The sequence below is a fragment of the Plecotus auritus genome, assembly GCF_963455305.1.
Source record: "Plecotus auritus genome assembly, chromosome: 2".
Classification (NCBI taxonomy): domain Eukaryota; kingdom Metazoa; phylum Chordata; class Mammalia; order Chiroptera; family Vespertilionidae; genus Plecotus; species Plecotus auritus.
The window spans coordinates 9,237,202-9,264,226 of record NC_137771.1 but is presented as its reverse complement, the minus strand read 5'-3'; the positions used below and the strand labels follow the sequence as shown (position 1 = coordinate 9,264,226).

Here is a 27,025-nt window from a genome sequence, read left to right as displayed (position 1 = left end):
CTTTATTGATTAAGGTATTACATATGTGTCCTTATTCCCCCATTACCCCCCACCTCCCATTCATGCCCCCACCCCCCTGTTGTCTGTGTCCATTGATTAGGCTTACATGCATGCATATAAGTCCTTTGGTTGATCTCTCCCGCTTACCCCCACCCTCCCCTACCTTCCCTGAGGTTTGACGTTCTGACTGATGTTTCTCTGTCTCTGGATCTATTTTTGTTCACCAGTTTATGTTGTTCATTATGTTCCACAAATGAGTGAGATCATGTGATAGTTACCTTTCTCTGACTGGCTTATTTCACTTAGCATAATGCTCTCCATCTCCATCCACGTTGTTGCAAATGGTAGGAACTCCTTCTTTTTTCATATAGTACTTCTTTTTGTGACTGGCTTATTTCTCACTGCAGAACCCCCCCCCCCCCCCCCCGCCAGAAGTGTCCCCTTTATGAAGTGGTGTATAAACGTGCAGCCTGGAAGACAAAAGCACCCCCAGAATTTCATCCAGACAGATAGCATCCCTCCAAAACAGGGGTGGGCAAACTTTTTGACTCGAGGGCCACAATGGGTTCTTAAACTGGACCGGAGGGCCAGAACAAAAGCATGGATGGAGTGTTTGTGTGAACTAATATAAATTCAAAGTAAAGGAGCGGAGGGGAGAGCAAGAGAACTGGATAGAACAGCTGGATCTGGCCCGCGGGCCATAGTTTGCCCAAGGCTGCTCCAAAACAACCAACCGGACACAGGCGGGGCCATGAGGAACCACAGCACAAAGGTACAATTTAATGGCAGGAAAAACCAAGCCAGTGGCCCCTGACAGCAGGGAGCTGGCCTGGCCCTCAGTTGGGCCTTGGTGAGCTCACTGTAGCCGCCGCTGGGCCAACTGCAAAAATGACTAGCACCCCCTCCTCCAAGCACTGCTGCTTCCCCACCAAGCACAGCTGTAGGGCCACACCCTAGATATAAAAAAAAGCTTCTCAATCAGCATTATCCCTGCTTCCGGAGAGCACCCACTCGGAGCAAACCCCCACTTCCTTAACTCCCCTCCAAATTCCTCAGCACCTGCCTAAGTCCTGTGAGTCCCTCCTAACTGGGCTGTGTGCAGCACCAAGCACAACGAACCCCACTTTGTTGCCTGGGGCATGTCTCTGATGGATGGGCCTCAGCAGGGCCACTGAGGCATGCTGATACAAGGAGTGATGACCAAGTACTGCTGGCCAGCACCCGAGAGGGAGCAGGTGACTCGGTTCACTAGTCAGCAACCCACCAGCCCAACATTCTTTTTTTTTTTTTTTTTTTTAATATATTTCTTTATTGATTTCAGAGAGGAAGGGAGAGGGAGAGAGAGAGAGAAACATCCATGATGAGAGAGAATCACGGATCGGTTGTCTCCTGCACATCCCCTACGGGGGATGGAGCCTGCAACCCAGGCATGTGCCCTTGGCTGGAATCGAACCCGGGACCCTTCAGTCCGCAGGCTGATGCTCTATCCACTGAGCCACACCAGCTAGGGCTACCCACCAGCCCAACATTCTGTACATCACAGCAGCCTTACATGACAGATATTATTATTAAAGTTGTTCCCATCTTACAGATGAGAAAATCAAGGCTCAGAGGATTCAGAGCTAGTCCACGTTAGTGAGTGTCAGTGCCAGGTCTGAGATCTGACTTGCCTGCTCCCAGGTCCAGTGCTCTTTCCTGCCATGCACCCTTCTCTCGGGAGCTGCACCCACCCAGCAAACCCTGGTGTGGGTGTACGAGTGTGGCCCTGTTTGTGCGCAGTGAGCACATCCTGAGGGTGGGTGTGGATTCTGCTAAAAGACTTGGTGGCCCTGGATGGCCCCCCCACAGCATAAGGCTCCACCCTGGACACCCTGCAGCCAGCCAACCCCCGTCTGGGCAGCCCGTGTCCAGGAGCAACACGCTGTGAGTTGCCTGGTGCAGGTCTCCATTGCCGGCCATGGGTTCCCCGATCTGCTGAGCCGAGCCCCACTTTGCAGGGAAGGATGCATTTACACTCGCGCCCCTGTGAGCAGACGCCTAAATGAGCACTGTCCCAGGGCTATTCCCAAAGGTTTGTGTCTAGCTAGGCGAGTTTTTTTTTTTTTTTTTTTTTTTTTTTTTATAAGCTAGAGTTGATTTTTGCCTGATTCTCTCTCTTTTTTTAAAATATATTTTATTGATATTTTTACAGAGAGGAAGGGAGAGGGATAGAGAGCTAGAAACATCGATGAGAGAGAAACATCGATCAGCTGCCTCCTGCACACCCCCCACTGGGGATGTGCCCGCAACCAAGGTACGTGCCCTTGACCGGAATCGAACCCGGGACCCTTCAGTCCACAGGCCGACGCTCTATCCACTGAGCCAAACCGGTTTCGGTGCTAGGCGAGATCTTAGACGGAACACAGACGGACTTCTAATAGTTATGCATTTATTTCCATGTATAATAGGAAAAAAAATAGAACTAGCACATCAACAGGTGACTGCGTGGATATATTGTTTAGCATGAGATTAAAGTTGGGAGTAAAAAAAAAAAAAGTATGTTGATTTAAAGAGAATATTAAGGACATGAGAGGACGTGAGGTCTTTGATTATGACCGTTGTGGAGGTGGTGTGTGAAGCCCTGGAGTTTGGGACCCCCCCTCCTCCAAGCTTCAGGAAAGAAGCTGTGCTCCGCTCTGAAGCCCCCAGGGGGTTCTGCAGACAAGCTCTTGGAGCCAGGAGCCCGGGACAGCCTCATAGGAGCCTGTGGTGCCTCAAGACCCCAGGGAGCAAAGCACATCTTAACCTGTTCACGTCCTACAATGCCTCAGACGTCACAAAGCAACAAAAGTGATTTTCCTTAAGAGGGAAGCAGGATCTTCTAGGTGCGGCCTTGAAGAGGCAGTGGTCACAGGACAGCCTGGGTGGGAGGGTCCAAGTGGGACTTGGGGAGATAACCAAGGGGCTGAAGGGGCATGCCCCCCCCCCCCCGGCACTGTCCTGAGGAGTGTGGGTGTGGGGGGGTGTGCACAGCGCCCAGAGCACCTGCACCCTGTTCCCCGGCAAACAGGCACCCGGTCAAGGTCAGCAGCCTCGCCCACAGGAGCACCAGGCGGCAGGGTGGAGCGTGGCCCACGTCCCTGGGTGTCAGCACATGTCACCCTTTCCTCCTGTCCCTGTCCTAGGTTCACAGCTGGGCCTGGGCCCCATGTCCCCCGGGTGAGAAGTCCATGGCCATGCACCACCGGGTCCCATTCTCGTACATTTATGAACAAATGGGAGACATTTCCTATTAAGATACAACACCCCTCCCCCCCCAAAAAAAATCCAAAGAATGTTTCCCATCATTTAAATTTTTTAAAAAGCGCTTTTTAAGGAACCTTGGAGTTTTACTCAAACGGCTCAGTCCTGCAAACCAGGGCTGATCTCAGCACCCTTATGGGACAGCTAAAGTGTCATTGCTAGGGACCCAGGGTGCCACCCAAAACTCGACCCAACTCACTCCTGGAAATGGGGGAGGTCAAGGCCAGCACACAAGAGCGACCAGAGCCTCGGACATGAGCACCCAGGTGCGATGCTCATGGTGTAGAGACGCCCCGCGCCCAGAGGATGGAAGGAAGAGGTGACAGTCCGAGGGGCACCATCTACAGCCACCCACCGCCGAGCTGGGAGGAGGCTGGGGCTGGGGCGGCTCAGCTCTGCATCCCAGACGTGATGGGCTGGTCCCTGTAGGGGCTCAGAAGGAAATTGTGCAAGAGCAGGCCAGGAAGGGAAACTGAGTCAGGGAAGGGACCCCGACCGGGGCTAGCGGTGGGTGCTCTCAGCAGCACCCCGCAGCGCTCCGCTTCACGTGGCACGGCTTGCAGAAGAGACGGTTGTTCAGCGGGTAGCAGCCTTGGTCCGTGGGCTCCACAGACAGGAGGACCCTGCAGTCCTGTGGGGACAAGAGACATTCCGGTGGGCCCCAGGCCGGAGGCAGCACGCAGCCTCCCCAGGGAGCGGCTCACCCGGCATCTGCCGATGAGATGAACTGAGTGAACAGCCTCCCTGAGGGTGAGGAAGGCGGCTCCTCACTCCTGTCCCCCCAGCTCACCTGGGCCAGGTCTCCATCAGGGAAGACAAGGCTACACGGGGCTCCCCCCCATGGGGGGCTGTGAGTGATGAGAGCAGCATCAGTTGAGGGGACAGCTGAGGACACTGGGAGACGTCCCTTGAGGGGTTATGGAAAGAGCTAGAAGAGGCTTAGCCACCACCCAGCAGCCCCTTAGGATGTAACCTTTGCGAGGTAGTAATCCTACTTCCTGCTGGATCCTGCCCAGACCAGAGCTGGCGCACCGCGGGCTCACTATAAACAGCTGCTGAATGAATAACGATACCCAGTCCCGGCCTTCACCTCACAGGTGGGGAAACTGAGGCCCAGGGAGGGGTGGGGCTTGCCCCAGGTCCCAGACTCAGGGTCCAGAGGGCTTTTCATCGCTCCACTTCCTGCACAGCTTCAACAATGGCACACACTTTAAAATCCCCATTTTTCAAATCACCGAAGGATGTCAGACCAGGAAGATGGGGGTTTGGAGCCCAGCCTGCTCAGCCCACCCCTCTCGTAAGCCCCTACCTCACCTGAGCTGCACCAGGGCACATGCTGGGGAGCAGTAATGGGGACGAGGAATGCCCGCGGCCTCGGGTCAGGGCATGGCTGGCATCCTCAGGAAGCTGCATTGATCAGTTGGTCCCCACAGAGACAACTTTGGGCACATGGGTGCCATTGGGACCCAGCAAGGCCAGCAGAGGGCGCCCTCGTGCGTCTCTTTTCTGCAACTGCACCTGGAGTCTCTCAAGGACTATTCAGTGCCGGGAGCCCTGTTATTCCCGCCGGCCGCTTGCTTGGCATTCTGAGAGCATCAGCGCCAAACGTACCGTCCCAAAGGGGCACATGTGACCTCTTCTAAATTAGAATCAAGTGAGGAAACATCTCCACTGGGACCGAGTCACCCGGCCTGGGAAGGAGCTGTGGGGTGGCGGACAGCTGGCTAGACCTGGTCCAGGCGAACAAGGATTAGAACCACTTTTCTCAGCCTCGGTTTCCCCATCTTAAATGGAGACAATAACTTCCATCTCGCAAGAACGTCATAGTTGATTAAATAAGGCGATGTCCACGAAAACAGTTTATGAATTAAAAAACATGACCCAGGCACAAGAGTATTGTTCCCCTCCCAGCAATGGAAATCAGTAACGGGGACCACACTGAACAGGGCTGACGAGAGGAATGTGGACAGAGAAACAACAGCACCCCGATCAGCTCCAGGCCGCCGTGGTCTGAGCCTTCCCGTCGGAAACGTAACTGCTAGAGTCCAAACTGACGGCAGCCCGGGACGGCCGGCAGCCTTGGCCACGCTGACCAAGGACATGCAGGGAGGGGTTATTTGCTCACTAACCAGCTCAGGGAAATGCGAATCCGCCCTGGACCTTAGGAGGGCTGTGGGGGTGATAACAGCTCTCGACTTTCCTCATCGTTCTTTCAAGATGCATTATCAGTGGGGCTTTGGACTCTAAGCAGCAAAGACAACATGATTATGGAGCAATCTGTCAACTTCCGACCAAGCTCCTGCATGAATAAGAATTACTCACTGGCTGATAAGAGGTTTGCCCTGGGAGCTCCCACTTAGGTGACACCCATAGAAGTTGCTACCATTTTCGCCATCACCAGAGCAGACAGACACCTCGGGGACATGGAGGTGATGTGGGAGGTAGGGGAGGACTCCTAGGGCCTCCCCAACAGGACTGACTATATAATTTGCAGGGCCCGGGGGGGAGGGGGGAAGGGAATGAAAATTCACAGCCCTTGTTCAAACGTGAAGGATGAAATGATGGTAACAGCAGAGCTTCAACGTCTCTGAGTGTGGGGACCCGTGCGAGTCCCTGGGCACGTCTCGCTGGGACGCCTGCACTAGCTTCTAGCCAGCCTTCCGTCTCAGCCTCATCCCTGCCTGCAGCCTGAGGCCCAGACTCCTTAGCATGGAACATGGGGTCCTTTCCTTCTCCCGGACCACACCCTCCCACATGCAGCATTCCAGACACTTGCTCGGATCCTTCAGGCTTGCTCATGCCCAAGTGGGTGTTTACAGGCCTGGTCTCTTTCTGGACGTCCTTTCCCCTCTCTGAATATCTGACAAACTCTTATCCTGCAAGACCCACCGTAAGCATCACCTCCTCTACCACCACCCTGGTTAGAGTCCATCGCTGCCTTTTTAGTCCCCACGCTGATTTATTTATTTATTTATTTATTTATTTATTTATTTATGTGTTTTTAATTTTTTTAAAATACATTTTTATTGATTTCAGAGAGGAAGGGAGAGGAAGAGAGAGAGAGAAACATCAATGATGAGAGAGAATCATTGATCAGCTGCCTCCTGCACATCCCCTACTGGGGATTGAGCCCGAAACCTGGGCATGTGCCCTTGACCGGCATCCAACCCAGGACCCTTCAGTCCGCAGGCCGACGCTCTATCTACTGAGCCAAAGCGGCTAGGGAAGTCCCAACGCTGATTTAACCGGGCTCTTTCCCAGCACCCAGTAGGGACATCTGTGGTGTGGGTCTGCCCTGCATCCCTTTCTTCTGCCTTCCTACAGTGGTATCAACTCCTGTTTCATATGGTTCTGCCTCGCTGGCCCCATAGCCCCTGGCCAGTGACTGTGTTAGGGGCAGAAATAGAATATTGGGGACTCGCTATAATTGTAAGAAATATAAATCTGGTAACCGTGATTGTTCTGATTAGAGAAAGCACATTCTCACCTGGCTGAGAGTTGTGCGCCCTGGGACCTGGGAGCTCACATCGGAATGCAGTCTATTCTCTTTTTGCAACCCCCAGCCCCTATTGCCTGTATTCCTGTCTTTGAGGTGCCCAGAAGCACCCGCCCTCTGTGACCCCCCCTCCCCCCCCAGCCCACATTGCCAGGTACCTGTAACCATTATACCTTGCCTACTTCCCCATGCCTGTATTTCTTTTTTTAAAAAAATATATTTTATTGATTTTTTACAGAGAGGAAGGGAGAGGGAGAGTTAGAAACATCGATGAGAGAGAAACATCGATCAGCTGCCTCCTGCACACTCCCTACCGGGTATGTGCCCACAACGAAGGTACATGCCCTTGACCGGAATTGAACCCGGGACCCTTGAGTCCGCAGGCCGACGCTCTATCCACTGAGCCAAACCAGTTAGGGCAATGCCTGTATTTCTTACTCTCCCATGTAATCCTTGTCCTACCAAGCAGCTGGCTTATGGGGGGGCACAGAGCAGATGTTTGTGGATGACCCGCTGCTCTCCCGTACTGCCGGCAGTACTGGAGTAAATGCTCATATACGATTCAACCCTGTCTCTGCTTAATTGGCTCAAGTAGTGACAGGCAGCCTGGACCCCCTGGTTGTCCAGTTACAACTGGTCCAGAATAGGCATGTGACTCACACTGGGCCAATCAGAGGCCTTCTTGGGGTTGAATGGGATCGATCCTGGATGTGGTTTCTAAGTTAAAAGGACATAAACCTTCCCATGCACTGCATCCCCGTCCTTACAGAGGATGCCAGCCCACAGGAAGAGAAGATGAAGGAAACACATAAAAAAAGGCAGAACCGAGAAATGGAGAGAGAGCTCCCTAACGATATCACTAATGATGTCACCACGAGCCTCCCCATGGTTCCCTTCCTTCCTTCCTTCCTTCCTTCCTTCCTTCCTTCCTTCCTTCCTTCCAATATGTTTTTTATTGATTTGTAGGGAGAAGGAGAGAGAGAAACATCAATGATGAGAGAGAATCATCAATCGATCAGCTGCCTCCTGCACAACCCCTAGTGGGGATCAAGCCAAAAACCCGGGCATGTTCCCTGACCAGGAAATGAACTAGTGACCTCTTGGTTCATGGGTCAAAGCTCAACCACTGAGCAACACTGGCTGGGCTGTTTTTATTGATTTTAGAGAGAGGGGAAGGGAGAGGGATAGAGAGACAGAAACATTTGTGAGAGAGAAACATCGGTTGGCAGCCTCTTACGGGCCCCCTATTGGGGATCAAGCCTGCAACCCGGGCATGTGCCCTGACCAGAAATTGAACCTATGACCTCTTGGTTCATGGGTCAAAACTCAACCACTGAGCCACCACAGCTGGGCCCCTGGTTCCCTTTCTTGCGGAAAGCAGGTTTCGTTTCTATCATTAATCCAAGGAGTTTTGATTAATAGACTCTATTTGTAACTACTTCCATTTAAAATTATATATATATATATATTATTGATTTCAGAGAGGAAGGGAGAGGGAGAGTTAGAAACATCAATGATGAGAGAGAATCATTGATCAGCTGCCTCCTCCACGCCCCCTCCTGGGGATTGAATCCAGGTTGGAATCAAACACGGGGACCCTTTAGTCCACAGGCCAGCACTCTATCCACTGAGCCAAACCAGCTAGGGCTTATTTCCATTGTTATTTATTTCTGCTATTGGGCAGGGGGCAATTTGAGAGCCGAGCCCGACCTAACCTGTCCCAGCCCAGGGCCCAGGCGGTGGCGAACAGAACCCGCAGCATCATTAAATCACTGCTCTACTCACCTCGCACCTGTAGCAATTTTCATGGAAGTTTCTTCCCATGCACTCGATCTTGAAGGCATCCTTCCCGTCTCGGGGGATGATGGGATTCTCACAGATGCTGCACACAGGGGCGAATTTCCTAGAGGGAAAGGAACCCACGCTGGGGAGGAGCTCGCGCCAACCACAGAAATTAGCTGTCAGGACGGGGGCTGGCTCTCATTCAGCACCCAGTGCTATTTCAGACCTGTTGCTATGTGACTGCACCTGGAGTACAACCGCAAATGCCGATTTCTTCCCGGCAGGAGCGGGTGGAGAGACGTGTGTAATTAGACCCGGCTTCCCAGGGTATCATTAGCTCGAGGCAAGGAAGTGGCTGGGGAACGTCAGCGTTTGAGAAAGCAGAGACTTCTCATGTGAGTTGGGGGTGTGGGGTGGGGGGCCGGCCAGGGCCCATTTCATTTGTCTTGTATTATAGGATGCTACTTTTTCTTCTCTTTTCTTTTTTTAAAAAATATATTTTATTTATTGATTTTTTTACAGAGAGGAAGAGAGAGGGATAGAGAGTCAGAAACATCAATGAGAGAGAAACATCAGCTGCTTCCTGCACACCTCCTACTGGAGATGTGCCCGCAACCAAAGCACATGCCCTTGACCGGAATCAAACCTGGGACCTTTCAGTCTGCAGGCCGACGCTCTATCCACTGAGCCAAAGCGGCCAGGGCTCTTCTTCTTATTATTATTTTTTATTATTTTTATTTATTTATTTTTTAAAATATATTTTATTGATATTTTACAGAGAGAGGAAGGGAGAGGGATAGAGAGCTAGAAACATCGATGGGAGAGAAACATCGATCAGCTGCCTCCTGCACACCTCCCACTGGGGATGTGCCCGCAACCAAGGTACATGCCCTTGACCGGAATCGAACCCGGGACCCTTCAGTCCGCAGGGCGACGCTCTATCCACTGAGCCAAACCGGTTTCGGCTTATTATTATTTTTTAATGTTATTATTGATATCAGAGAGAAGAAGGGAGAGGGAGAGATAGAAACATCAATTTTGAGAATCACTCATCGGCTGCCTCCTGCACGCCCTCTACTGGAGATGGAGCCTGCAGGCCCGGCATGTGCCCTGACCGGGAATCGAACTCTGACCTCCTGGTTTATAGGTTGACACTCAACCACTGAGCCATGCCACTGGGGCTCGCCACTGCTTCTGAAGGCTCCAGCTCTGAGGGAGGCACTGTAATCTGGAGGTTGAGGGCAAGGCCCCAAATTCAGGTTGACAGGAGTTTGCTGCAGCTTCCATACTCACCAGCTGGGAGACCTTGGGCACTTACCTGTAGCATGCCTCAGTTTCCACATTTGGTAAAATGGAACCCTGAATAGTACCTGCCCTACAGGAAGTGATGTATGTGTACTTCGTGGCCTGACTCAATTAAGCTTTCTTAATTTATTACTATACTAGAGGCCCGGTGCACGAAATTCGTGCACGGGGGGAAGGGGTGTGTCCCTCAGCCCAGCCTGCACCCTCTCCAATCTGGGACCCCTCGAGGGATGTCTGACTGCCCACCAGGGTCGGGCCTAAATGGGCAGTCGGACATTCCTCTCACAATCCAGGACTGCTGGCTCCCAACTGCTCGCCTGCCTGCCTTCCTGTTGCCCCTAACCGCTTCTGCCTGCCAGCCTGATCAGCCCCTACCCCAGCCTTGGGCAAACTACGGCCCACAGGCTGGATCCGGCTGTTCTATCCGGTTCTCTTGCTCTCCCCTCCGCTCCTTTACTTTGAATTTATATTAGTTCACACAAACACTCCATCCATGCTTTTGTTCTGGCCCTCCGGTCCAGTTTAAGAACCTATTGTAGCCCTCGAGTCAAAAAGTTTGCCCACCCCTGCCCTAACCACTCCCCTGCCAGCCTGATTGATGCCTAACTGCTCCCCTGCCAGCCTGTTTGCCCCTAACTGCCCTCCCCTGCAGGCCTGGTCCCCCCCACAACTGCTCTCCCCTGCAGGCCTGGGTCCCTCCCAACTGCCTTTCCCTGCAGGCCTGGTTGCCCCAAACTTCCCTCCTCTACCAGCTTGGTCACCCCTAACTGCCCTCCCCTGCAGGCTTGATCGCCCACAACTGCCCTCCCTTGCAGGCCTGGTCCCTCCCAACTGCCCTCCCTTGCTGGCCATCTTGTGTCCACATTGGGGCAGCCATCTTGTGTGTTGGAGTGATGGTCAATCTGCACATTACTCTTTTATTAGATAGGATAGAGGCATGGTGCATGGGTGGGGGCCAGCTGGTTTGCCCTGAAAGGTGTCCTGGATCAGGGTGGGAGTTCCCTTGGGGCGTGGGGCGGCCTGGACGAGGAGCTGTGGTGGTTTGCAGGCCGGCCACGCCCACCGGCGACCCAAGTGGAGCCCCTGGTATCTGGGGTTTTATTTATCTTCTACAATTGAAACTTTGTAGCCTGGAGCGCAGCCAAGCCTTCTGCTTGCTCCGTGGCAGCAGCCATTTCTGTTGGGATTTATGTATCTTCTATAATTGAAACTTTGTAGCCTTTAGCGGAGGCCTGGGCCAGCCAGGGCTGCAGAAGCTTGGCTTCCTCCATCACCGCGGGCAACCCTAGCCTCCTGCTTTTTCCAGCTCCGTGGTTGCTGCCATTTCTGTTTGGATTTATGTATCTTCTATCATTGAAACTTTGTAGCCTTGAGTGGAGGCCTAGGCTGGCAAGGGCAGGGGGAAAGCTTGGCTTCCTCTATCGCCAGGGAAACCCAAGCCTCCCTCCTGCTCTCTGTGGCCGTAGCCATCTTGGTTTGGTTTATTTGCATATTTGCTCCTGATTGGCTGGTGGGCGTGGCTTTGTGGGTGTAGCGGAATGACCGTTAATTTGCATATTGCTCTTTTATTAGGATTAGTTTTGAGGATGAAATGGCCTAACCCAGTACACTGCCTGGCACAGTGTAGGTGCTCAAAAAGGTAGCTGCAGCCCTGGCTGGTGTTGCTCAGTGGATAGAGCATCGGCCTGCAGACTGAAGGGTCCCGGGTTCGATTCCGGTCAGGGCAAGTGCCCGGGTTGTGGGCTCGATCCCCAGTGGGGGGCATGTGGGAGGCAGCCAATCGATGATTCTCTCTCATCCATGATGTTTCTCTCTCTCTTTCTCTCTCCCTTCCTCTCTAAAAATCAATAAAAATATATTTAAAAAAAAAAAAAAAAGGTAGCTGCAATCAGGTACCTGGCCAGATAGAGGGTGTGGAACAGGCAGACCCGGTTTCTGCAGGAAACCCAGAACTTAGGCTCAGTCCCACCCTGTCCTCCCTGCCCTACCCAGAGCCCAGAGCCCAGAACCCCCTCGTACGTACCGATAGAAGTCGTCCAGGCAGTACACCTCATTCTGGCTGTCCAGGGCAAAGTTCTCATCCCCGATGCACCGGGCACAGGTCACACACGTGAAGCAGGTTGGGTGGAAGGCCCGGCCCAGGGCCCTGATGATGTGTTCTCGGACCACCTCGCCACACTTGCCACACTTCTCCAGGGTGTCCTGGGAGAGAGGGCCCGTGCCTCAGAGCCATTCCCCCCATGTGCCCACTCCATGCACAGGGGCTTCACACCAGCTCTGAGGCTGACCCAGAAGGCCAGGGGTACAGGGGAGGAGCTCAAATCCACGCAAGTGACCTGTAACTACTGCCCCAAACCTCCATTGCTCCCTAAAATGGACCACGCTTGGCCTTGTGTCTGGCTGACAGTGAGGAATCCTGCCACGAAGTGATGGCTGCATGTTTTGTTGCTAGGAAATGCTGAGGCCAGTGTCCACGAGGACCCACAGAAGAAACTTCTCTTCAATCTCAGAGTCAGGAAAAGGAGTGCCGAGAGAAACTGGTGCTTTTGTTTCTTATGGACAATAAACCTTGAAACTCTTTCCCTTTTCCCTTTGGCCACCTGGAAGCTCAGAGTCAAATTCCACGCTCCACTTTTAGGAACAGCTGTAGGGGTCTTTTATGCATAGATGCAGATTACCAGGTCAAATTCCACGCTCTACTTTTAAGAACAGCTGTAGGGGCCTTTTATGCATATATGCTGCCAATTCAGGAGGACAAGGGAGGCCTCTGCATATCCAGGTGATGCGTCTGTGCGTGGTGTGCACACCACACCCCACCGCAGAGTCAGCAGTTCCAATACCTTGGCACCCAAACCAGTGCTCCCAGACTGTATCGGGAACCCAGAGGTGACCCCGACTCCCCCTTTACATCATGCATCAGAACCTCATGGCTCTAGGTAAGAGCGGCAAGACCACAGGCAGGCCCCAGAACCAGATGGGCCTGGGGTAGAACCCGAGCTCCATCAGCGTCGCGAGTGTGACCTGGTGTGAGAGGTGAGTGACAACCCCAAAGATATCCAGGTCCTCGCCCCGGAACCTGTGACTACCTCGAATGGCAATGTGATCGAGTTAAGGCCCCTGAGATGGGGAGAGCATCGGCGTTATCCAGGTGGACCCTAAATGTCATCGGAAGTCCCTGTGAGAGGGAGCCCGGGGGAGACTTGACACGGGAAATATGATCCTGAAGGAAGATGCCTCCCTGCTGACTTTGAAAGTGGACAAAGGAACCGAGGAATGCAAGGAATGCCGAGTGGGAAAGGGCCAGGAAATGGATTCTCCCCTAGAGTTTGGGGTGGGTGTGGGGGTAGAGCTCAACACTTTGATTTGGCTCAGTAAAACTGATTTTGGACTTCTGACCTCTGGAACTATAAGAGGGTGAAGTGTCTGCTGTTTGGCGTCACCAAGTTTGTGGTAATGTTACGTTAGTCACAGGAGAGTAATACACCTTGGCTGAGCTCCTCCCCCTCCGAGCCTCAGCTTCCTTATCTGTGAAATGGGTCAGTGGTGCCTACCACCCAGGGTTGTTGTGAATGAAATAATGTAACATCTCCCAAGCGCCCAGCTCAGTGCCTGGCACCCGGGGAGCTGCTGCGGGGGGCGGGGGGGGGTTACCTGGTAGCAGGGTTCGCAGAGGGGCCTCCCGTCCTTCTGGTAGAAGCTCTGCCCGGCCAGCTGGCGGCGGCAGGTGCGGCACGTGAAGCACTGGGCGTGGTACTGCCTCTTCATGGCTTCCACGGCCAGCTCTCGGGGGGACACAGTCTTGTGGCAGAAGGCACAGACGTCTGGGGTAGAAGGGACACAGGCCATGACCTGCCCAGCCTGGGAGCACTGTACCTGGTCACCACCCAGCACATGCCCAGAGTGCCAGGTCTCTGCCTGGAGCCCCTGGGGGCCCTCGTGTGACCTGGTCTCCTGGGGAGGGTCATGAGGATCAATAGAAAGCAATGTGAACGGCCTTTGGAAAGAGATGCAGTGTCAGGCCAACTGGGTTATCATCAGCAAAAAAATGAAAGTGGGGGGAGGCCTCCCTCATAACACATTACACCCAGCTCATTCCAAACGTGTGGAAGATGTGGGAAATGAAACCTAAGAACACTAGAAGAAACCAGAGGAGAAGCAGTTTAGAACCTTGGCGTGGCGAAGGCCTTTGGGTCATGGCAAGCACTTAATACTGTTTATAAAGTGAATTACACGCAGTGCTGGAGAGGCTGCGGGCAAGCGGTCACGCAGACCTGCTGGCAGGAGTGTAGATCGGGCCGATCATGAAGGGCAATTTGGCAAAAATTATCTAAGTCACAAATGCACCCCCCTCTGGCCACAGCACTTTCTCTTCCAGGAATTTATTTAACGAACTTGCACACAGGCAAAATGATCCACGTGCAAGACCTCGGCCTTATTCTCCACAGCAAGAAGCACCTCAGCGCCTGTTCATCGGCGCATGGTTCCATGCACATGGTAGGGCCACGCTGAGGAATACTATGCAGCTGAGAAAAGGAGCAAGGAGCCACTTTATGTTCTGCTGTGGAACGAGCTCGAAGATGCCCGAAGGAAAGGATGTGCAGAGCAGCATGGAGTTTGCTCCTATTTGTGGAAAAATGGGGGCGGGGGGGAGTGGATCCATATTTGTGTTTGCTCACATACACATAAAAGACATCTGGGAGACTATACAGATGTTAACAGCAGAGGCTGTCGGGAAGGAAACAGGGTGATGCGGGGATCGGGCAGAGGGAAGGGCACACCGTGTACCCTCCATGCTTTCTATTTTGTCCTAGGTGAGGGTCTTCTGTACGCAAAAATTACATGGTGAAAAAAATTCAAGGTGTTTTTGCTATCAGAGCAAATCTGGTGATCATTAAGTGGGTTTTAGTGCTAAAGGAGAAACAGTTTAAAAAAAAGTTGCCAAGCCGAAACCGGTTTGGCTCAGTGGATAGAGCGTCGGCCTGCGGACTGAAAGGTCCCGGGTTCGATTCCGGTCAAGGGCATGTACCTTGGTTGCGGGCACATCCCCAGTAGGGGGTGTGCAGGAGGCAGCTGATCACGATGTTTCTAACTCTCTATCCCTCTCCCTTCTTCTCTGTAAAATATCAATAAAATATATTAAAAAAATAAAAATAAAAAAAAAGTTGATGTACAACTATAAGGCCTGTCACTAAACCGTGAGCTGGGGAAGACACTGGTGGTCCCTGCTGTCCTAGTTCCCACATGGAAGCCCAGGCCAGCCCCCTGAGGGCCCCCGGGGACCCCCCCAGGACCCCCAGCCCTGGGCCCTTACCTGTGGACGCCTCTCTCTCCGGGAAGCCAACAGGCTCCTCTGGGGGAGGCGGCAGCTCCTCCTCTGCGGGCCTGAGTCGACTGGGCCCAGGCTGGGATGGAGGCCCCTCTGCCAGGGACTGTGGGGACACAGGAGGTGGGGGGTAGGAGAGAAGTCATCCAGGGGGGACCCCACACGCCCTCTCAGTTTCGCTCCTGATCTGGTGGCACCCGGCACAAGGAGCCCCATGGAACAGAGCAGGAAACCGAGGCCCAGAGGAGCAAGTGACCCAGCTCAGGTCACTCGGCAGGAAGGTTACAGTGGTGGCGGGAGCCCAGGTTCCCCTGACCAGTAAAGCCACTCCCTTCCCCTTCTAAGGAAGCTCCTAGAATCAGGGTTTTCCTTGGTCCGGAGCCCCTCCCATTTCTATAGTGGCCTCTGTTAAAGGCGGAGGATTAAAAATGGGTTTCACATGTAACAGAGTGCAGAACCTCAAGGGAAGGTGGGGGAGGGTGGGTGGGTGGGAGGTAATCAACCAAAGGCCTTGTATGCACATATGCACAACCCATGGACACAGACAGTAGGGTGCTGAGGGCCTGGGATGGGTTCTGGGTGGTCCCCAGGGGGACGGGGGCGGGCTGGAGGGGGTCAATGGGCGGGGGAGGAGAGGGACATATGTAATACTTTCAACAATAAAGAATTATAAAAAAATAAAAATGGGCTTCAGCCCAGCCACATGTGGCTCAGCGGTGAGTGTCCACCCAGGAACCAGGTCACCGGTCGATTCCCAGTTGGGGCATATGCCTAGGTTGTAGGGTCTGTCCCCAGTGGGGGGTGTGCAGGAGGCAGCCAATCAATGACTATCACTCATCATTGATGTTTCTACCTCTCTCCTTCTCCCTTCCTCTCTGAAATTATTTATATATATAATACATATTTTTTAAATGGGCTTCATATGTAGCATAAGGGATGATGTGGGTTTAGACCCAGGGGAACGTCTTCTCAGAGCTGAAGGGGGGCCTGATGGGGAAAAGGGGTGCACAATCATTTTTACAGCCTCAAACAGCTTCAAAGAGGGACTGTCCTCAAACAGGAGAACGGACCAAACCATCTCCAGGCTTAAAATCCCTAAAGGCCGCCGAAACCGGTTTGGCTCAGTGGATAGAGCGTCGGCCTGCGGACTGAAAGGTCCCAGGTTCGATTCCGGTCAAGGGCATGTACCTTGGTTGCGGGCACATCCTCAGTGGGAGGTGTGCAGGAGGCAGCTGGTCGATGTTTCTCTCTCATCGATGTTTCTAACTCTCTATCCCTCTCCCTTCCTCTCTGTGAAATATCAATAAAATATATTTAAAAAAAAAAAAAAAATCCCTAAAGGCCCAGAAAACTCAGACCCACCCTCCCCTGGCCCACGGGGCTCCGCCAGCGATCAGGGGTTGGCATACCTGTGATGGTGGTGGTGGTGGGGGCAGGTGTAGCTGCTCTAAGTCAGAAATGAGCTCAGCCCCCACCGGGGCTGGGGGCTCGTCATCAGGGGGAGGCAGGTAAGCAGGTGGGGGCGGCGGAGGTGGGAGGAGGTCCAGGTCCGGGAGAGCATCCTCGCCATCCTGGGAAGGAGGCGGAAGAGAACGGCCTGCAAGCGGAAGAGGGCGTTATACAGCGTGGTGGCTGAGGACTCAGGTCCAGGGGCACCCAGGCCTGGGGTCCATCTCTGACTCTGCCACTGGCTTGATGCAACATGTCCTCCGGCAGAAGACTTAGTCTCTCCGGGTCTCAGTTTGCTCAGCTGGGAAATGGGTATCAGTTGCCTAGGGTTGTTATGAAAACGATGCGATGATGCAGGCAAGGCCTTGGCACGTGGCACAGGCTCAGAGAACAGTATCTGTCAAAGCAGCCTCCTCCCGCAACCTGGGTGCTAGTGTGCCACAAATCCCTGTTAGAAGGCCCTTGTGGGGATACAAGCAACACCAACCACGAAGGCCGTGGTTCTCAAAGACTGGCTCCTGCCCTAACCGGTTTGGCTCAGTGGATAGAGCGTCGGCCTGTGGACTCAAGGGTCCTAGGTTCGATTCCGGTCAAGGGCATGTACCTTGGTTGCGGGCACATCCCCAGTGGGGGGTGTGCAGGAGGCAGCTGATCGATGTTTCTCTCTCATCGATGTTTCTAACTCTCTAGCCCTCTCCCTTCCTCTCTGTAAAAAAAAATCAATGAAAAATATTAAAAAAAAAATCAAAGACTGGCTCCTGGACCAGCAGCACCTGGGGCAGCGAGACTCTGACCCACACTACAGCTTCCCTCCTGACCCTCCAGTCAGTTGCGGGGGCGGGGAGAAAGAGGGAGAGATCTTTAGAATCAAGAGACTTTAGAGGAAAGGACCACATACAGTGTTTACACTTGTCCTGTCCTATAAAGTTGCCTCCTGCCACAGGTGGCGATGGAGCACGTGAAAAGCCCACACCGAGATGGGCTGGGGGACTCAGGACAGAATGTAAACTACCTCATAACCACCTTTATGAGGATCACAAGCTGAAATGACAGTCTTTCTATATTGGGTGGCATAACATCTATTATGAAAAGTAATATCACTTAATTCTTTTACTTTTTTTCAACGTGGATCCTAGAAAAATTTAAATTACATAAGATGCTTACATTTGTGATTCACTATATATATATATATATATATATATATATATATATATGTGTGTATATATACATATATATATGTATATATATATATATATATAAATATATTTTTATTGATTTCACAGAGGAAGGGAGAGGGAGAGATGGAAACATCAATGATGAGAATTATTGATCGGCTGCCCCCTGCATGCCCCACATTGGGGATTGAACCCACAACCGGGGCATGTGCCCTGACCAGAAATCAAACCGTGACCTCCAGGTTCACAGGTTGAAGCTCATCCCCTGAGCCACACTGGCCGGGCACACGTTACTTTTATTGGACAGCATTTGTACAGACCTTGTTGGATCCTGATTCAAAGCATGAATCATCTCATTTAGGTCTCATTTTGCAGGCGAGGAAAAGCTAAAAATCCCACTAGACGATACAGCTCAAAAGAAAGGCAAGACCCCGTGGAACGCATTCATTCCACTACAGCCCAACAGCTAAAGGGCATTCTATGACAACCCAGGGCAAATTAGTGATGGATGGTGTACTGGTAATCAGAAGGCATTCTTGCTGATTTTGTTTGGCTTCGTGGTTATGATTTAAAAAAAAAAAAAAAAAAAAGCTGCATTTAGAGATGCATCCTGAAGAGTAGGGGCTGAAATGACCTGGTAACTGGAGTTTCCGCTAAAATACTTCAAAAAGGAAAGAAAGGGATCGATATAACAAAAGTGGCGAAGTCTTAGCAACTGCTGAAACAGGACGTGGAGTACACGGGGTTCCTTGTACTGCTCTCTCCACCTCGGTGTATGTTTGGAAGTCTCATTAAACACACACGCACACCCTGATCCAACAGCAAACATGCGGACACACGGCACAGGAGTGGCATCGAGGGCGTGGTCCTCAGTCCATGCGCACAGCCTTTCCGGGGCTCCTGGCAGGGAGGGAGGAGGGCGCTGGCAAATCACGGAGCTCCTGTCTCAGCCCCAGGCCCTCCTGATCCAGCAATACTGACTCCCAGGAACTCCCACCCTCCAAGCCATCCCTGAAGAGGGGACCGGGGCCAGGAGAGAAGCTGTGGTGTGGGGCTGCTGGACATGCCCATGAAAATCCTGCCACTGCCCTACAGGGTGAGAACTAGGAACAATGTCCCGGCCCTGACCCCTGTGGCTCAGTCGGTTGGAGCATCATCTCGTAGACCAAAAAGTGGCAGGTTCAATTCCCGATCAGGGCGCATACCCAGGTTGCTGTTCAGTCCCCAGTCGGGGTGCAAAGGCAACCAATCCATCTCTCTCTCTCTCTCTGTCTCTCTTCTTCTCTCTTAAAAAAAAAAAAAAAAAGTGGCCCTAGCTGGTTTGGCTCAGTGGATAGAGTGTTGGCCTGCAGACTGAAGGGTCCCGGCTTCGATTCTGGCCAAGGGCACATGCCTGGGTTGTGGCTTGATCCCCAATGGGGATGTGTAGGAGGCAGCTGATCAATGATTCTCTCTCATCATTGATGTTTCTCTCTCTCTCCCCCTTCCTCTCCGAAATCAATAAAAATATTTTTTTAATGCCCTAGCTGGTTTGGCTCAGTGGACCATGGGTGGGCAAACTTTTTGACTCAAGGGCCACAATGGGTTCTTAAACTGGACCGGAGGGCCGGAACAAAAGCATGGATGGAGTGTTTGTGTGAACTAATATAAATTCAAAGTAAAGGAACGGAGGGGAGAGCAAGAGAACCACATAGAACAGCTGGATCCGGCCCACGGGCCGTAGTTTGCCCACGGCTGCATAGAGCATCGACCTGTGGACTGATGGGTCGTGGGTTCGATTCCAGTTAAGGGCACATGCCCGTGTTGTGGGCTCTACTGCCCAGTAGGGGGCGTGCAGGAGGCAGCTGATCAATGATTCTCTCTCATCACTGATGTTTCTCTCTCCCTCTCTGAAATCAATAAAAAAAATATATATATATATATATATATATTTATTTAAAAAGTGTCCTGGGAGAAGGGATGTGGAGGCACTCCACCCACCTCCTGTCTCAGAGGCACACGATAGGCCAGCCCCAGCGAGGCGGGCCGCCCCGTGTCCTGCCTGAGACACTCATGGAAAAGAGGGAAAGCGCCTGGGCCCTGCCCATAAAGCCCTGGGCCTGGTCCATTCTCTGCTAATTCACTGGCTCCCCTCCAGGCTCCAGGATCCCATCCACTGGATACAGATAACGAAGCCCTCTCCTTTGTCCCAAGGGCTGAGGGGACTGTACAGATGGGAAGCTTGTTCCAGCCCTGTGAGCACCCCACCACAGACTCAGGGGGGCTTGTTCAACTGCCGGGGGCTGGGCGTCACCCTGGAGCTCCTGACCCAGCAGGTGAGGGGTCCGTTCCCAGAATTTACGTCTCCTGCAAAGCTCCCCAGGCTGCCGGTTCAAAGGCCACCCTCAGAACTGCTCTTCCAGCCTCCACGTCTCACCTGCTTCAAACCATAGTTCTCAAAGTGTGGCCCCCTGACCAGAGTGTCAGCATTACCTGGAAACGCGTAAGCAATGTAAATTCTTGGGCCCCACCGCAGACCTGCTGAATCAGAGACACCCGGGTGGGGCCCAGGCGGCTGTTTGAACAGGCCCCCAGGGATGCTGAGGTTGCTAAAGTGTGAGAACCTTGAGCTGACCTGACGTGAGTCAGGAGTGGGAGCTGGATCGGGAGACCCAGCAGGAATGCCGAAGTCCCTCCCAGGACCTGCCTTAGGTTCTAGACAATAGGCCGGAAGATGGACAGGTCCTGGCCAGGGCAGGAATGCAGGAGAGGGCCCCGAGGCTCAGGGCAGGAGTGCAGGAAGGGGGCCAGAGAGCAGGAGGAGGGGCAGCAGCCTTTTTAAGAGAAGCCCAGAGAAAAATGGACTTAGGCATAGGAGACCGGTGGGCCGATCCAGTGTGGAGGCGGGGAGGAAAGGGGAAGGGTGGGGCTTTGTCAGGATGAAAGGGCTACAGAAATGCGGGCGGATTCCTGCGGGGACACCAGATGACAGCCTGCTGTGGAGGTGGCTTGAAGCAGCTCGCAGGGCCCCAGGGCCCGTAGTCAGACCCCATGACCAAGCTGCTCACTTAGAACTTACCTCACACCTGCCAGGCTGAACCCCCAGGTCGCCCAACCAGCAAACAAGGTGGCTGAGCAGTCTCTGGGAACCCCCTCCCCACAACCAACTCCCCCCTTCCTGAGGAAGGTCTGGTTTTGTTGTCACACTCCCGGGATCTTCTGCCTATAATTCCCATAACCCACGGGAATGTCCAGGAAAATTTGGCCCCTAAGTGATTTTTCTGTCTTTCTTAATCCTCACCGAGGATATTTTTCCATTGATTTTTAGAGAGTGGAAGGGAGGGGGAGAGACAGAGAGGAACACTGATGTGAGAAAGACACATCGAGTGGTTGCTTCCCACATGTGCCCAGACCAGGGCTGGGGATCGAGCCTGCGACCGAGGTACGTGCCCTTGACTGGAATCAAACCCAGGACCCTTCAGTCTGCAGGCCAGTGTTTTATAAATGATATTTCTTGAGCTCCCACTCCTACCCATAAGGGATATATTTTTTCCCATTGGATCACGTGTCCTGATGTGTGAATCTGGGTCACCAAGGTCCTGGTTCTGCTATTAGGAGAAGCAGCTGAACAAGGCTGTGTGGTTAGGACGTGTGGTTGGGATGGAAAGATCAATGCAGGCGGTTGCATCCTAATGAATACACATGCTACATGGATGTCCACGTACTCCTATGTGTGTGCTCCTGTGGCCCCTTCTCTCGCCCCTTTCTGGCCTCCTGTAATTGGCACTGCCTATTGGTCTCCGTGTGGTTTCCATGGTGATGGCTGCCCAGGGCTGCCCTAGGCTAGCAGGATGCCTGACTAGGCACCGGGGGATCCTGAGGGGTTCAGCTGCCACCCTGGGAAATGGAAATGACACCTCCTTGTTCCAGCTGGTGCCCTGACAGCGAAGGAGCCGCCCCCCTGCCTTGGGTCCCCGGCTTGTCATCCTTTGTCGCTGCTACCAGGGCCAGCTCAGACCAAGCACGGTAAAAAAAGACAGTCATTTACCAAGCATCCGTTCTGCAATGGACGCGTCACATACACAACCACATTTTCATTTTCCAGAGGAGGACACCAAGCGAGGAGACAGCTTGTCTAAGATCATGCAGCAAGAGAACAGCAGAGCCCCAGAGAACATCCTCACCTTTCAGATCCTTCTGCCTGCCAAACCCATCCCTGCCCAGGGTCTTTGCACTTGCTGTCCCCACTGTCCTTCAAGCTCTCCTCCCCCGCCCCCACCCCCCAGCTCCACCCTGTCACTCAGGCCTTAGCTTAATACCACCTCCGTGGAGACACCATTCTGACCACCCCATAAAGTTACACTTCCTCACCTCTTCACCGTGTTTTATTCCTTTACAGCACTTGTGTTTCTATTATCTGTTTTCCCCACTAGGGCATAAAGAGTTTCATGCAAGCAGACAACTTTGTCTCTTTATTCATGTCCCCAAGTGTCTGGCCCAGAATAGTAACAAGAGCTAACACTCTTTTAATATTTGACACTTTCTCTGTGACAGATGCTGGGCTAAACATATGTATCAGCTCATCTACTCCTCACAACAAACCTTTGACGGAGGCACTGTCATATCCCTGTTTTACAGGTAGGAAGCTGAGGAAGAGAGATTAAGTGGCTTGTCAACTTCACATCTCAAGAAGTGGAGGAGCCAGGGTTCAAACCCAGGCAGATGGGTTTCAGAGTCTGCCTGGCACATAGTAGGTGCTCGATGAATGAATGAATGAATAAATGAATGATCATTCTCAGAGCCTGACCTCTCCCACACCTCAGTGCACCTCTGACCGGGTCTCCCTCCAGCCCAGGCCTCACCGTCTTACCTCCATTGGACAGCTGAGAGGGGGCAGCTGGCGCCGTGGCTGCAGCCCTGCCAGATGGTGTCCAGGGGCTGGGCCTCGCCGCCGAGCCAGCTCCAGGTGCCTTCGTGGGGGCAGGAGATTCCCAGGGGCGGCCAGGCCGGGCCTCGCAAGCTGCCCGCCTCACTTCCTCAGCCACAGCCTCATCTCGACGTGGGGGTGCCAGGGTGATAAAGACGGACGAGGCGACCCGCTTCTCAGGCTGTGAGGCCATTGCCTCGCTCCGGGGGCAGGGCTGGGGGCGGAGTGGAACGTGGGCTCAGGGCACAGGTACACTCCACCTGCACACAAACCCCTCCCTGGGGGCCTTTCTCCTCCTAACAAGATGGAGCGGCCACCCCACCGCACCACACAGCCCAGCCCAGCTAGGAAGGGGCTGCGATGTCCCTGGGGGAGGGCAGGAGTTCACCAGGTGACTTGGCTACAGGGTGGGACCCAACAGTCTCGAATGCCCCTCCCCCGAACCTACACATCTGGGGGGGCAAAGGGCAGCCCTGCCCTGCTCACCTCATGATGATTAATTTTCCTCCACTGCGAAGTGAGGGAGCAGCAGCTCCTCCGGCTCCCACCGAGCAAGCTGACTGCCCTCCCAGCCCGGGGCCACACCCCAGGTTACCTCCCTCACCTGGGGTGCCGATTCCTGGGAGAGCTGAAGTCCCCAAGGTTCAGGCCAGCTCCTCTGTGGGAGGGAGACAGCCTGACCTGCTCAGAGCATCAGGGCTGGCCTCCAGAGGGCAGGGACCGAACCATCAGACCGAGACCGACTCTGTGCCTTAAGCGCTTTCTGCCCAGTAACTCATCAATCCCCCCAACGCTGCTGGGGGAGAGGCACTGCTGCGATCCCCACCTTACAGACAAGGAGCCCCACCTTCCACCAGGAGGTGAAGAACGTCACTGTCACTTGTTCAGGGACATGCAGCAGCAGAACTTGGATTTGAACCCAGAGCCCATGTTCTTGGCCACTTGGCTCTGCTGCCCTCTCTGGCCCAACCCACAAGCCAGCATCCTCTTCCCGACCATCAGCCTCCACATTCCATCAAAGCTTGATTCTATTGCTGGAAGCATAGCACCCTGTGCCATTTCCAAAACGGCAGGTGCCCCAATGGGCTCCAATCCCCTCCCTGGAGTAATCTTTCTAGAGTGTGAGGCTGTTTCTCCTCTACTCAAAAGCCTTCCATGGCTCCCTACCACCTTGAAGATAAAGTCCCCAATTCCCCTGGCCTCAACCTCTTTTTTGACCACCTGGACCCCTGACCCCTCCTCGACTCTTTCTCCCTTACCTGCCTGGCAGTGTTTCCCACCACGAGGTGCATCTCAGTTTTCCTTAGAGGCCCAGCTCAAACATCACCTCCTCCCTGGGCAGCTGTCTGCTTCCATAGAGCGATGACAGGCCATCACAGGGCACGCTGGCTCACTGTCACCATGCCTGTCCCTCCCCTTCCCTACGTGACCGCATGTGCCATCAGCAGTGTCGGGATTTCTGTGTGACCCCAGTCCGGCGCCCGGTATAGGCACCAAAGCATGGACCTGGGAGCAGGGCGGCACCCCCACCGGGGAGAGCTTACTTTTCATTTCTCAGGTGGTTTCTGCAGACCGTAGTCTCCACGGCCAAGGCTGAGCTGAGGCCCTAGGCTGGCAAATCAACCACACTCAGCTCCGGGGCTGTACTTGGCACCCGTGGGGGAATGTGCCCTTTCTCTCTCTCTCCAGCTGGGTCACCCTGACAAGGCCTCAAAGCCCAGCCCACAGGTTCGTGGGGAGGAGAGAAAATAGGGACCCAGAGAGCAAACCTCAAGAAGTGGGGCTGGGTGGGCAGGGCATGTGCATCGAGGGACCCTAATGGTGGCCTTGGAGCCCAAGTGGCCACCCAAAGGCCTCCCTCCACATAAAGTCCAACTGGCCACCGTGGGCAATCTTGGCGACTGACGTAGAATAATAATAATAATGAAAACAACACCATATGCTCGCAAATTCCTCGTAAGTTGGTTTATGTGTTTGGTTAAAATGTATCGATCAGTCTGATAATAAAATATCTGTTCCAAAAAAGAAACCAGTATATGAAGAAATCTTCAAAAGTTCTTTAAAGTGCTTCTCTTTTGCTTCTCGCTTTGTATGTGCTGCTGGGAAGTATATATGCTTATATTGGCTGCCATGGTCTTTGGTTTTATACTTTTCTACAAATTCATTATCTATTTTTATAAACAAATTTCAGAGGGCATCTGAGATTTCAATCCAAGAAATGACAACAAGGGCACCGGCGGATAAAGCGCCCGCTGTGTGCCAGCCACTGTGCCCAGTGCTTTCTGTGCCTCAACTCACCCAGTTCTCACACAGCCCGTCCGCCCCCGCTTTGCAGATGGGCCAGCGAGGCCCCAAGAGGGTAAGTGACTTTTCCAAGCATCAGTGGCAGACTTGGAATTCCAACGGCGCACCATCCGATGTGAGTCCTTGGACCTGACACACCCTTTTCTTTCCTGGACGTCATGGGGGCCCCCAAATTCTCAGGCCCGTTCTCACCCCGGAATGGCCCTATCCAGACCAATTATCTTGAGGCCAGTGCATTCTGGGCTGTCCCCAGAGTCTGCTGTGGATGCCCTCTGCCTCCTTCCCACCCTGCTCTGACCCCCATTCCACCCCAGGAAGTTGGATCTGCTGGTTTCTCAGAAAACATCCAAGGCATACGTCCCAGTGCTGAGGCCAGATGTTCACAGCTGGGCACTGCACCGCCCCCCCCCCCCCCCACAACATACACACACACTCTGCGGTTTCTGCAGGGACTTCAGGCCCTAGGGGAAGGGGCCCAGCTGGGGAATTGCAAAGCCTGGGCCACGGGGCCAGCCAGGCCCCAGCAGAAGGCTCCCTCTCCTCCAGTCCCTCTGCCCCCAGCTCGCCCTGGTGGTGGTGGTGGCGGAGGGGGGGTGGGGCGGTACCTGTGCGAAAGCTCCCTGTGGGCAGCGTCCCAGCCAGCTGCCCCGAGACCCTCCACCCCATCCCCCCTCGCGGCAGGATCTGAGATCCAGTTGGGTAAGCGGAGAAAGTGGGAACAAAGGGAAGGAAAGTCATTTCCTGTCAAGAGGAAGGAAGGAGGCTGAGATCCAGCCAGCCACCCTCCCAGCTGGGGCGAGGCTGCAGCCCGGGGCAGGGCCGCTGGGGGATGCAGGCCCTCCAGGTAGTGGCCCCTCCTGTGTGCTCCTGCTAACCCCCCTCCCAGAACTCTGGAACCCCCTCTGAGCTTTGTTCTATGCTTGGTTCAGAATTAAACTCAGCTGGAGGCGGGGCAGGTACTGCACCCCTCAGCCCCTGCAGGGGTCCTAGCAGCCTTGGATAGGGGTTCCCCCTCCCTCTCTCCCACCCCAAGAAAGGGAAGGACGAACACAGCGCTGGGTTCACAAGGGCTCCACCTCTTTCCTGCTGGGTGACCCTGAGCAGGTCACTGAACCTCTCTGGGCCTCGGTATTTTCATAAAGTGAGAATAATGAGGTCTGCCTAAAGGGCGGCTGGCTGGGCGGATGAGAGAGAGGGTGCTCAAGATCTTGGTCCCTGGTACTGAGGGCAAGAAGGACAGCTGGCTATTCAGCCCTGGAAGGGGAGGGGGCCCCTGGGGGCTGGGCTCCTGGGGAGGGTGTGGGGGGGGACCAGGACTTAGCTTCCCAGCTGACGAAGAGCAGGAATCCAGGCGCTGCCCAGCCTCTTCCCGGGGTCCTCAGGTCTGGGCTGGGGGGGACCCAGGCCCACAAGCACACACCTTGGGGACCGCCCAGGATCGCCCCTTCCCAGCCCCGGGCGGGGACCAAGGCCCCGAGACGGGCAGCCCTGCGCCCTTCCCTCCCTCGCCAGACCCGGCAGAGTAGAGGCGCTCGGAGGTCCCGGAGCTGCGGAAACCCGACGCCCTCCCGCAGGCAGCCGGGAGGGAGCTGGCGGGTCACCGCGGGCGCCGCCGGGGACTTTAATTCGATCCATGTGCGGGACGCGGTCCTTTGTGCGGGAGCTTCCGCCTCCCACCCGCCTCTGGCGCCGGCTCCCGGCAAGGACACCAGCCCTTCCCCCACCCGGGACAGTGACCGAGGGACGGAGAGGGAAGAACAAGCCCCCCACCCCGTCCCGCAGGCCCCCCAGGAGCGGGAGCTGGGGTCCCGGCTGGGGGCGGGTGCGCTCCGGCCCGGGGCTGCCCGCTGTCACCAGTGTGTAGCGGGGCCAGGGCGGAAGGACGGCGGGACGGGACCCCCACCCCCGCCCAGCTTACCTGGGCCACTGCGTCCCGCCGGCTCGGCTCCGATCCGACGCCGGAGCCACCGAGCCCGGAGCAGCGCGGGCCGCCCGCCCCTCCG

At 54.2% G+C, this 27,025-nt stretch overlaps 1 protein-coding gene across 1 annotated transcript; it reads right to left on the bottom strand.

Moving 5' to 3' along the window:
* Positions 1–2,408: 2,408 nt before the first annotated feature.
* FBLIM1 (filamin binding LIM protein 1) lies at positions 2,409–27,025 on the bottom strand. Its single transcript, XM_080656028.1, has 8 exons — positions 26,941–27,025; positions 22,662–22,932; positions 16,598–16,785; positions 15,177–15,294; positions 13,517–13,686; positions 11,889–12,067; positions 8,564–8,681; positions 2,409–3,913 (listed from the first exon to the last, which is right to left on the bottom strand). Exons 2-8 carry the CDS (start codon positions 22,909–22,911, stop codon positions 3,800–3,802), a joined length of 1,137 nt encoding a protein of 378 aa, XP_080512154.1. The 5' UTR covers positions 22,912–22,932; positions 26,941–27,025; the 3' UTR covers positions 2,409–3,799.

What these genes read in the sequence shown, in the direction of transcription:
- FBLIM1 (XM_080656028.1), bottom strand. Translation starts at nt 22,911, where the DNA reads ATGGCCTCACAGCCTGAGAAGCGGGTCGCCTCGTCCGTCTTTATCACC. An exon ending in CACCACCACCACCATCACAG is followed by an intron (nt 15,295 to 16,597) that starts GTATGCCAACCC and finishes GTGTCCCCACAG; the next exon opens with TCCCTGGCAGAGGGGCCTCC. An exon ending in GGAGAGAGAGGCGTCCACAG is followed by an intron (nt 13,687 to 15,176) that starts GTAAGGGCCCAG and finishes CTTCTACCCCAG; the next exon opens with ACGTCTGTGCCTTCTGCCAC.